This window comes from Phocoena phocoena, chromosome 2 (genome assembly GCF_963924675.1).
Source record: "Phocoena phocoena chromosome 2, mPhoPho1.1, whole genome shotgun sequence".
Taxonomy (NCBI): domain Eukaryota; kingdom Metazoa; phylum Chordata; class Mammalia; order Artiodactyla; family Phocoenidae; genus Phocoena; species Phocoena phocoena.
In genome coordinates, this window is record NC_089220.1 from 173,389,726 (window position 1) to 173,402,319 (window position 12,594).

General features: G+C 36.6%; 1 protein-coding gene across 3 annotated transcripts in view; it reads left to right on the forward strand.

Moving 5' to 3' along the window:
* Positions 1 to 12,025, forward strand: part of SLC39A12 (solute carrier family 39 member 12) — a 69,354-nt gene extending 57,329 nt beyond the window's left edge. For 2 of the 3 annotated variants that reach the window (XM_065871584.1, XM_065871585.1), the window contains exon 12: positions 11,435 to 11,563. In XM_065871584.1, coding sequence (XP_065727656.1) covers positions 11,435 to 11,563 — 129 coding nt within the window. Of the gene's footprint in view, positions 1 to 11,434 lie in introns of all 3 variants that reach the window. The other variant, XM_065871586.1, reaches the window with a different exon arrangement.
* The last annotated feature ends 569 nt before the right edge of the window (positions 12,026 to 12,594 follow it).

The following is a 12,594-nucleotide window of genomic DNA, read 5'->3' on the forward strand; positions in this document are numbered from 1 at the left end:
GGAGTCCAGCTTCATTCTTTTGTGTGTGGATATCCAGTTTTCCGCGTTCGTTGAAAGGACTGTTCTTGCCCCATCAAGTTGTCTTGGCACTCTTGTTGAAAATCAATTGGCTGTGTATGCAAGAATGTATTTCTGGGCTCTCTATTGTATTTTATTCACCTGTATGTCTGTCTTCATGCCAAGACAACACTCTTTTGATTATTGTAGATTTGTAGTAAATTTTGAAATCAGGCAGTGCAAGACCTCTAAATTTGTTCTTTTTCAAGATTGTTTTTACTATTTGGTGTCCCTAGAGATTTATATGGATTTTTCTGTTTCTGCAAAAAAAAAAAAAAAAAGTCATTAGTATTTTCATAGGAATTGCATTAAATCTGTAGATTACTTTACCTAGTAGTGATACCTTAACAATATTAAGTCTTCCAGTCCATGAACATGAGATGTCATTCCCTTTATTTGTGCCTTCTTGGTTAAGTTTATTTCTAAGTATTTTATTCTTTTCAATACTGTTGCAAATGGAATTGTTTCCTTAATATCCCTCCTCTTCAGATTGTTCATTGTTTGGATATAGAAGTACAATGGATTTTTGTGTGTTGGTTTTGTATGTTACAACTTTGCTGAATTTTTCAATTGTATTTTATTTATTTTTTTATTTTTTTCGGTACGCAGGCCTGTCACTGTTGTGGCCTCTCCCGTTGCGGAGCACAGGCTCCGGACGCGCAGGCTCAGCGGCCATGGCTCACGGGCCTAGCCGCTCCGTGGCATGTGGGATCTTCCCGGACCGGGTCACGAACCCGTGTCCCCTGCATCGGCAGGCGGACTCTCAACCACTGCGCCACCAGGGAAGCCCTCAATTGTATTTTAAAAGCTCGAGAGTAAAAAAGTATATATTAGTACTGGGTAACAAATTTTTGCTTATGGAAAGACATGTTTCATAAACAGTAATTTTTTAATGTAATTCTATGGTGAATAAAATTGTGTAAGTTAAAGACATTTACAAGTCAAAAGGGTTCCATCATTAATCACATAAGCCCATTTCTCTTCTTTTGTTTTTGAAGCTCACTGAAACAGAAATCTGCTGCAATTCTATCCACTGTTTTCTCTTCTTCCTCAATTTTAAGTTGCATGAATAGATAAACCTATGTTGATGACAATAAGTAAATAAAAGAAATCTCTATTGCTTTTCAAAGTTAGAAAGGATGATATTTTCCTAAATTCTTGCTGAGGACTGAATGACAGTTTTGATCCTCGTCTGATTTTTTTTCTTTCACTAGAGCAACGTCCCTGTTTTTGTGAAGTTTGTGACAGTGAATGCCAAATACAATCTTGTTTGCTCATCAGGAGTAACGTAGGTTGTTTACAATTCATCTAAAGTTTATTGAATGTATGAGATGATCACTGCTATGAAGAGCCACAATCTGAAAGAAAAGCAAAAAGGTAACGTGATTGTGTCTGTGGTGGAATACTTACTAACACAAGTAAGTTGTTCAGCCAACACAAGGGAGAAGACAGACAGGAGCAGTGCATCTATCTCTTGGATTCGTAAATGCAAAACAGTCTTTCTGCTTTACTAGTTTTTCAGCAAGTTGTCATCTCATGGATGACATCTTCAGAAAATTTTCTTGGAGACAGTACATAGACAAAAGATTATACAGACTGAGTTATTAGGTTTTGCAAACACTGGATGCACTTTTGGGGTGTCATTAAAAACAGTAATCGATCTACCTCTATTTAACAGAACTCCTACATGTCTCTTTGTAATCATTTTTTAGACAACACGTTACCAATGAACAATCATCAAACGACCCTTCAAAAGTCAAGAGAAAAACTGAAAAATTAACATTGTTATAAATATGTGAGTGGGTGAATATTCAAAAGTTAATTTTTCTCATGTGCTAGACAACATAGAGCTATCCCAGTGGCTCTTCATAGCGGTGATGATTTTAAAAAATCTAAGTGTATTAGTGTTATGAGACTATGGAAAATACTTGGAAAAATATCTTCCTGTTCTGAGTATAAATAAAAGACTTTGAAATGGCACTCTGTAGTTTGGCTGTAGCCACCAAACAATACAGTAACTCAAAATATTCTTTAGCTTTTCCTTCTCATTTTTTTCTATTTTTACTCTTAGAAAATAGGAAGGTATAGGTGGAACAGAAGAAATATCATTAGATCCATAATCAATACCAGATGATCCATAACCGTTATAATGTTTCTCCCAGTAAGCCTATAGGCCATGCTGAGTGTTTCTTTAATTTACACTGGGCTTAGATAATAAAAAAAAAATTTTTTCTGTGTATGGTCTAAGATGGTGGCCACACCCACATGTGACTATGCTGAGTGCTTGAAATGTGGTTAGTGTAACTAGGAAATGGATTTTTTAAATTAATAAACGTTATTGTTTACAGCAGTTTTAGGTTCATGGCAGTATTGAGTAGAAACTACAGAAAATTCCCACATGACATCTGACTCCCACGTACACACCTTCCGCCACTATGAACATCCCACACCACAGTAATAATATGTTCGTGACAATTGATGAAACTACTCTGATACATCATTAGCATTCGTGCTTGGTGTTGTCCATTCTATGGGTTCTGACAAATGACATGTATTCCACCACTGTAGTATCAGACAGAATAGTTTCCCTGCCCTAAAATTCCTCTGTGATCCTCCTATTCATCCCTCCCTTTCCGTTAACTCCTGGCAACCACTAATCTTTTTACTGTTTCCATAGTTTTGCCTGTTATTTCACTTAGTAATATACATGTACATTTTCCCCATGTCTTGATAGCTTTTTTTTTTTTTTAGCCTTGAATAATATTCAGTTGTCTGGATGTACCACCATTTACCTATCCATCTACCTACTGAAGGATGCCTTGGTTACTTCCAAGTTTTGGAAATTATGAATAAAACTGCTGTAAACATCCATGTGCAAGTTTTTCTATTAACATAAGTTTCCAAAATATTTGGGTAAATACTGAGGAATGCGATTTCTGGATCTTAACGATAAGAGAATGTTTAGTTCTGCAGAAAGTATGTCAAATGTCTTCCAAAGTGGCTGTACCATTTTGCATTCCCACCAGCGATGAATGAGAGTCCCTGTTGCTTCAGATCTTTGCCAGTATTTGGTGGTGTCCGTTTTTTGGATCTAGGCCATTCGAATAGGTGTGCAGTAGTATCTCATTGCCATTTTAATCTGGAATTTCCTGAAGTCATATGATGTTTAACATCTTTTCATATGATTATTTGCCATCGATATACCTTCTGCCTCCTTTGGGGAGGTGTCTTTTCAGCTCTTTTGCCCATTTTAAATATTGGGTTGTTTGTTTTCTTATTGTTGAATTTTAAGCGTTCTTTGTATATTTTAAACAGTCTTTTACAAATATTTTCTCCCAGTCTCTGGCTTATCTTTTCATTCTCTTGATGTTATCAAGAGAAGAAGTTTTTAATTTAAATGAACTTCGGCTTGTCAGTGAGTTCATTCATGGATCATGTTTTTGATGTTGTATCTAAAAAGGCATTACCAAACCCAAGGTCATCTAGGTTTCACCTATATTATCTTCCAGTAGTTTCATAATTTTGTTTTTCATTTAGATCTGTGATTCATCTTGATTTAATTTTTATGAAAGTTCTGTGTATAGATTCAGTTTTTGCGTGTGCATATCCAATAGTTCCAACACCATTTGTTTAAAAGACTTTGTTCCATTTTATTACTTTTGCTCTTCTGTCAAAGATCAGTTGACTTTATTTATGTGGGTCTATTTCTAAGCTCTCTCCTCTGTTCCATTGATCTGTTTGTCTGTTCTTTTGCCAATACCACACTGTCTTAATTACTGTAGCTTTATAGTAAGTCTTGACGTTCTTCTCCAACTTTATTCTTCTCCTTCAATATTGTGTAGGCTATTCTGTGTCTTCTGCCTCTCCATATAAACTTTAGAATCAGTTTGTCAATATCCACAAAATAACTTGCTGGGATTTTTATTTTGATTTGGATTGCATTGAATCTGTAGATCAAGTTGTGAAGATCTGACATCTTGACAATATTGAGTCTTCCTATTCATAAACGTGCAATATCTCTCCATTCAGTTTTTCCTTGACATCTTTTGTTTGAGCTTTATAGTTTTCCTCATATAGATCTTGCATATATTTGGTTAGATTTATACCTGAGTATTTCATTTTGGGTACTAATATAAATGGTAATATATTTTTAATTCAAACTCCACTTGTTCATTCCTGGTAAATAGAAAAGCAATTGACTCTTGTATATTAACCTTGTATTCTGTAACCTTGATATAAGCATTTAATAGTTCCAGGAGCTTTGCTGTTGGTTCTTTGGGATTTTCTACATAGATGATCATGTCAAGTACAAGTAAACACAGTCTTATTTTCACCTTCCCAATCTCTTCACCTTTTGTTTCCTTTTCTTCTCTTACTGCATTTGCTAGGACTTCCAATGCGATGTTGAAAAGCAGTGGTGGGAGGGGACATCCTTGCTTTGTGTCTGTTCTTATGGGAAAGCTTTGAGTTTCTCACCATTGAGTGAGAAGTTAGCTGTAAGCTTTTTATAGATGTTCATAGTGAGTTTGAGGAAATTTCCTTCTATTCCTAGTTTACTGGGAGTTTTTATCATAAATGGGTGTTGAATTTTGTCAGTGCTTTATATGCATCTATAGATAGGATCGTGTGATTTTCCTTTAGCCTGTTGATATTGGAATGTAGATTACATTAATTGATTTTTGAATGTTAAACCAGGCTTATATATGCCTGGGGTGAATCCCACTTCTTTGTGGTGCATAATTCTTCTTACACATTGTTGGATTTGAGTTGCTCATATTTTGTTGAGGATTTTTACAACTCTGTTCATGAGAAATATTGCTCTCTATTTTTCTTTTCTTGTAATATCTCTGTCTGGTTTTGGTGTTAAGACAACTCTGGCCTCTTAGAATGAACTAGAAAGTATTTCCTTTGCTTCTTTCTTTGGGAAGAGATTGTAGAGAACTGACACAATTTCTTCATTAAATATTTGATAGAATTCACCAGTGAATACATCTGGGTCTAGTGCTTTGGAAGGTTGTTAATTATTGATTCTATTTCTTTCATAGAAGTAGGCCTCTTCAGATGGTCTATTTCCTTTTGTGTTAGTTTTAGCAGATTGTGTCTTTCAAGGCATTTGTATATTTCGTCTAGGTTATCAAATTTGTGGGCATAGAGTTATTCATAATATTCCTTTATTATCCTTTTATTGTCCATGGATTTATTAGTGATGTCCCCTCTTTCATTTCTGATATTGGTAATTTGTGTCTTCTGTCTTTATTTCTTAGTTAGCCTGGAAGAGGCTCATCCGTTTTATTGCTCTTTTCATGGAATCAACTTCTGGTTTTGTCGATTTTTCTCTATTGATTTCCTGTTTTCAATTTCATTGATTTCTGCTGTAATTTTTATTATTTCTTTTCTTCTTCTTTCTTTGGATTTAATTTGCTATTCTTCTTCTAGTTTCCTAAATTGGAAGCTTAGATTATTGATTTTAGATCTTTCTTTTTTTCTAACATATACATTCAATCATAAATTTCCCTCTGTTCACTGTGTTCACTGAATCCCACTAATTTTGATACGTTGATTTTCATTTTCATCTAGGTCAAAGTATTAATTTCTCCTGAGATATCTTCTTGACTCATGTTATTTAGAACTGTGTTGTTTAATCTTCAGTATTTGGGGATGTTCCAGCTATTTTTCTGTCATTAATTTCTAGTTTAATTCCATTGTGATCTGAGATCAGACATTGTATGATTCCTATTCTTCTAAGTTTATTAAGCCCAGAATGTGGTCTGTCTTGGTGAATGTTCCACGTGAGCTTGAGAAGAATGTGTGTTCTGCTGTGATTGGATGGAGTGGTCTGTAGATGTCAATTTTATCCAGCTGATTGATGGTCCAGCTCTTTAGTTCCACTTTGATCTTACTGATTTTTTGCCTCCTGGATCTGTCCGTTTCTGAAAGAGGCCCGCTAAAGTCTCCAGCTGTAATAGTGGATCCATCTAGTTCTTCTTTCAGTTTTATCAGTTTTTGCCTCATGTATTTTGACATGCTGTTGTTAGGTGCATACACATTAAGGATTGTTACGTCTTCTTGGAGCATTGACTCTTTTTTCCTTATCTAATGCCCATCTTTTTCCCTGATAACTTTCCTTGCTCTGAAGTCTGGAAGCTTGATGGCATTTTTCTCCAATATTCACTGTGAGAATCTGGTAGAGCTCCTCTCAGTAAAATTCACAAAAGTGTGTGGGTGGAAGGCCTCCCTAAGACTGGTTCCCCCTGAAGCTTTTAACGCTTAGGCTTGTCTACACTCAGCCTCTAACGATCCATCAGTTACAGCTCCAGTTTCCCTACCCTGGCACTGGTTCCTACAAAAGTTCCTGCTTGTGGTTTCTGCTACAGTAAATTGTGATTCTCTGTGTCTTCTTGTCTTTCAGTATGTAGGCCAGCAGTTTGCCCTGTGACCTCACTTCTCTGACATATCTAAGAAGGCTGGTTAATCTTTGAGTTTGTTCAGTTTTTCACTTGTTAGGATGAATTGGTGACTTGTAATCTCCTTACATGCCATACCAGAATCCAGAAGTCTTTGATATTCAACTGTTGACGGGGAAAAAAATGCACAACGTGAGAGCTGTGAGTTAAGTTTTATCGGGGCAAAATGAGGACTATAGCCCAGGAGACAGCATTTCAGATAGCTCTGAGAAACTGCTTCAAAGAGGTAGGGGGGAAGGTCAGTATATATGTGGTTTTAGTGAAGGGGGGTACATGCAATCAAGCACATATTTTTTGCAGAAGGTTTCCGCTAATCTCGTGATTAGCCAGTCACAAGGAGCAGATGTCAGCCTGAAGGATTTTAGTGTTTTTTCTAGATAGGAGGAGATGCGAGATTTGGGCTCATAAAATCATCTCCTGAAAATATCTAATTATCTGAAGACCTGTTCTGCCAGTTTTTTCCAGAGCACAGAGCACCTCATTTCTGATCTCCACCCTGAACTCCTTTCAGGAGGTGTTGAAGGTCAGCAGCTGCAGCGGCTCATAATGGCAAGTGCTCCTTAGAGGTAGATGGCAAGTGCCAATTTGTAGGTGACACAACTATTAAGTATACAGTTGCACGTGCAAACGGATCATTGCAGATTTGCCAACCAAAGGGTGACTTCCATTAACGAGTTTCCATTTTGTTTTTAGAAGTGACTTTTCTGCAAGGACAGAATTAAGCCATTTACAAATGCGACAGACCAACGCATTGCATCTGTGCCCCTAAAGCGTTTAAACATTATTAGGACACCCTACAGAAAGGCTTCTGAGGTTCTTCTCCTCGTCATATTTCTTAGGAATAAGCATGGTTCTTCTTACCAAAGGCAAATACGTACCCGACTCAGTGTGCACGATGGGTTTTAAGGTCCCTCTGAAGAGAAGATGGTATAAACCAGTTGTTAGTTGTGCGCCATGAATGGAGAAACACATCATTTCTCTTGAAAGTTGGTGACGCCGAAAGCTATGGATTCCTGAGAGGGGAAAAATATTTGCATTACAATTTTACCTTCATAAGAGGTATCGCCAAGTGTCTTCAACAAATGAATGTTGAACTTCTATATTTGAATTGTACATTGTTAATAATGAAAGGCCTTTGAAATTTTTAGTGTATTAGATCAATAGAAATATTGGACACTGAGATTTCTTTTTTAGCATGTACATTTATGAACCATAATGAAGGTAAATGTTACAAAATCCAGTAATTGATCTTTAATGACACCAACAAGGAAGCATTTTCAAAATATCAACGGAAATGGACAGAGAAGTCTTTGTATGGCCTGGGAGTGTGAACCTTAGATGTACAAGAAGGAGAGACAGAATCTTAGTTTCAGAGGATATTCTACAGACCACCCTTTTTTTGTGACAAGTCCTCCCTAGTATCTAATTACTACATGGTACATGATACTAGTATTTATCCACTTTCCTTCCTGATGTGTTCTAGCTTCTCTGAGAACATTCATTTTAAAGCTTCAGTTTGACTAAGGATACAATTATCGGGATGGACTCAGGTGTAAAACATTTATTTACTGTCACTTTCTAAAATGTTCAGAAATCCTAGTCAGCAGTTGACCATCATAACTACCTCTGAATTAGTTAATAGAACTTGCAAGGACAATTATCTGTAGAAAAATCACGGTCAATATGTGGAGTTTGCGCATCTCAGGGAATGTCTTTCCTGTGCCTGATTGAAAATTTAAAAAAAGAGCTTAGTGGTGTGTTAAAGAGTTGCATCTTAGTTCAAGATTATTTTCCAGAAAACTACAACACCTTGACTATCATATCTTGACATTCACTGATCTGACTTGAGGAACTTGCCGAGCGTGGAGGTTAAAAAGGAAGGACTTTCTACTTCAAGGTTTCCGAATATCTGGAAGAAATCTAAAGAACATTTCTCCTAGTGCTATCTCTGGGCAAGGCTGTTTTACTAACATTTCTCATCTTTTTTTTCTACATTTTACTTCAATGTTAACACACTCTATCCATCATTTCACCCCTCTGGTCTTAGGTTATAAATCAACATCTGTAAAACTGTTCAATAACAGCATTTAATTGCCCTGGAGGAAAAGGGGTCTTTTCTCACTTGAAAGCCAGGGAAAAATGGTGGCATTTAACCTCTTGTTGGGCATTTTAAAAAGAGGAAAAGAACAATAAATGCTCTTGAAAATTAATTCAAATGGACCTTTATTTTCCTTCAAAATTTGCTGACTGAAATTATTTTAAAAATGTGAGTAGGACTTCCCTGGTGGCGCAGTGGTTAAGAATCCACCTGCCAATGCAGGGGACACGGGTTCAAGCACTGGTCCAGGAAGATCCCACATGTTGTGGAGCAATGAAGCCTGTGTGCCGCAACTACTGAGCCTGCGCTCTAGAGCCCGCGAGCCACAACTACTGAGCCTGAGTGCCTAGAGCCTGTGTTCCTCAACAAGAGAAGCCACCGCAACGAGAAGCTCGCACACAATGAAGAGTAGCCCCCGCTCGCCGCAACTAGAGAAAGCCCACATGCAGCAATGAAGACCCAATGCAGCCAAAAATAAATAAATAAAATATAAATAATTTTTTTTTAAATGTGGGTAGATTTGGAGCAAGTGAAATACTGTGATCAGATGTGGTCTGAGCTTTGGCATTTTATGTTTGTATCTTTTGGAAAGACTTTCTGCAGAACTCTGGTATTTTGGTATGTACCCAAGAGATATTACGGTTCACATGTCATCCATAGTCATCCAAAAGAGGGCCAAGTATTGTCTCAAAAGCAAGCTTAGCTGGGTTTTCTTCCAAACCACGTGGACATGGGAAGTTCAGACAGGCCACCCAGATTAAGATCAAAGCTTCCATATCAGGGTGAGAATCTCCTTAAAGTGTTTTGAAATGTTGATTTTCATTGTTTGTCTATTTCTATAGGTGTACAAAGTTAGTCTGTTATAGCTTTTTTTCCAGTGCATATTGTCTGCCTTAAAAACAGAATCAGTAATGTGATGTCTTTTATGACAAAGGCAGTGTGATATCTGTATATTCTACGTATTTTTATCACATGCAATGGCTAGTTTATGCCTAATTGGACATTTTTAGTGTTTGCATTTTCTAATTTTTTCTAATTAGTTAGAAATGTATTGGCCATACTAGACAGAGGTGAATTTCAGATAGAAAGCTGGTCTTTGTAGGTGTTTGTATATCCTCTACAATAATGAGATGACCTGGCTCCTTGTCTTGGTTCTGACATCATGTCTGTGTGCCTTTGGATAAGTCATCATCCTCCTTGAGCCAGTGTTTCCTCATAACTGAAAGGAGTTAATAATTTTACCTCTTACAGGGTTATGAGGAGTAAACAGGAGAGGGGGAAAGATATAAGAAAGGGCATGATAAAATGGATGTAAATGAAAGTAAATGTTACATAAGACCTGCTGCCAAGAGCATCCTGAAAGGCCTCAAGGGAAAGGTGAGCTGCTAGAAGGTACCCCTGAATGAATGGCACGTTATCACAGAGCCAGTTATTTTGATTAAAAAAAAGCAGCAAGGGATACCATTTGCAGCAATATGGACGGACCTAGAGATTATCATACGAAGTGAAGTAAGCCAGACAAAGACAAATACCATATGATATCACTTATATGTGGAATCTAAAAAAATGATACAAAGGAACTTATTTACGAAACAGAGACTCACAGAGACAGAAAACAAACTTACGGTTACCAACCAGGAAAGGGAGGTGGCGGGAGGGATAAATTAGGAGTTTGGGATTAACATGTACACACGACTATATATAAAATAGATAATCAACAGGGCCTACTGCATAGCACAGGGAACTCCACTCAATATTTTGTAATAACCTATAAAGGAAAAGAATCTGAAAAGGTATATATATATACCGGATGCTGCCATACAGGCATGAAAAAATATGTCAGCCTGTCTTCCACTGCCATAACTCTAAAGCCCTTGCATATTTTTTATGTTTGACCTTTCTCTTGCTAGGTAAAAGAATACAGTAGTTCTCAATCAGAGGTGATTTTTAGCCCCCAGGGGACATTTGACAATGTCTGGAGACATTCTTGGTTGTCATGACTAGGGGCAGACGTACAACTGACATCTAGTGGATAGAAATCAGGGATGCTGCTAAACATCCTTCAATACACAGGAGAACTCCCACAACAAAGAATTCTCTAGCCCCAAATGTCAGCAGTGCCAAGGCGGAGTTCAGTCTCCAAACCATGTTGACCTGAGCCCGTGCTCCAATAGAAATGACTGTCATGAGAGAGAGATACTCACTCGGACCGTCTCAGGGTCAGGGATTCGAAAGAATGTGAGACAAACACATTGAGGCATTTCACACAGATGCTCGAGTGAACGTTTCCCTCTAAATGGCGTACGGCATTTCACAAACATAAAGCGGTTGCCATTTCTCTCTCTGAGAATAAAACATAAGTCTTAGGAGATGATGCCTTTATTGTTCCAAAGGTCAGGAAGACCTTGGTCATCATTTTGAAAAGAAACAAGTGTATGCTTCGTAATAGCCAGTGAATTCAGCAACTTCGTAAACCTAACAGAACGATCAAAAGTGATACCTTTCATTTATTATCTATCGCACATTTAAGCATTTTCCAAAAATCAAAATAAGAGTTGGGTTTGCTTTCACTTGATAGCTCTGTCATTTTAAGATTTCTGGTATCACTAAGATCCTTCTAACCACAATCAAATGGCTTAATTTATCTAATGTTTTAGAATTTTGGTAAGGGTAGGTATTAAATATTTTGTAACTGTTTGGGGAATTTGAAAGGTTATTAAGTTCTGAATAACAGAGTCTCTCATGTTTTCCCACCAAACTTTTCCCAGCAGTGAATATATCTGGATCTTATTCTGGTTTTTTATTCTTTTTTTAGCTTCCTGAAATGACTCATGTTCAAACACAGCGACCGTGGTTGATGTTTCTCCTGCAGAACTTTGGACTGACCCTAGGTTGGCTTTCCCTCTTACTCTTGGCTATATATGAACAAAATATTAAAATATAAGTTGAGTCTCAAAATCCTTCAAAAATCAATTTCAATGGCATTATTTTGTTTCTTTTGTTGTATTCTATAGTGATTTATAAATTAAATATTTTTATCTTAGGTGAAGTGTGTCCTTTAGTTCATTAACTTATTGATTTTATAGTGCAATTTTGTTTCTATAGTGTATAAATGTCAGGTTGTACTTAATTGAATTTTTGTTGTTAGTTTCCAACACTGTGATGGAACTCACACCTTTTTAGTAACTCATACGCTCTAAATTAATTCTAGTAAACTTCCAAAAAATATTTTTTCCCTAGTAAAAGATGTTTGTTTGTAGTATTTGAAGTGGACAAACGTCTGTTGGGTTAAAATCTGCTGTAACTTCTTTGATGTCAATAATATATTTTTTGCGTGTATGTGAGATTATAAACCATAAGCAAACTAAATTACAAACAAATGTAATAAAGTCTTGTTTTAATGTGATGGTTTGTATTACCTTCTGTTACTGGATGTCAGATTCTGAATCAACGCTAAAAAAAAAAAAACAATATAGAATAGTTCACCTGAAAGTGTGACCCACTGGCTAAGAAATGCTCATAAATGAGCAAACTTGGGAATTTTAAAGGCTACTGTGTCAGCACTCCTCTATAAGCAGCAAAGGAAATCTGTTCTCGACAAAGAGAACTGGAAACAAAAGGTGAAATTCAAACAATTTTAACATTAAACTTGAGTCAGGCAGTAGATTTAATGCGTAAAGTGTCACAGATTTAACAGAGTGTGTTGATGAGAATAGTATTACTAAGTGAAACATATTTTTATGCTCTTTCTGAGGAAATATAGAACCCTAAACATTATTTAAGTAGGTAAGGTCATGAGATGTACAAGCAACATTCCTGATAACCTAGCAAAATCATTAAAATAGAAAATAACTCTGGCTTTAGTCATTTTTCTTGGGAAACAGATGCCTACTATTTTTCTCATTTTTTAATGAGATATCTTGACAAGGGAAAAAAGCCCATTTTACTGCCAGAATGACTCATGGCGCTGCATCA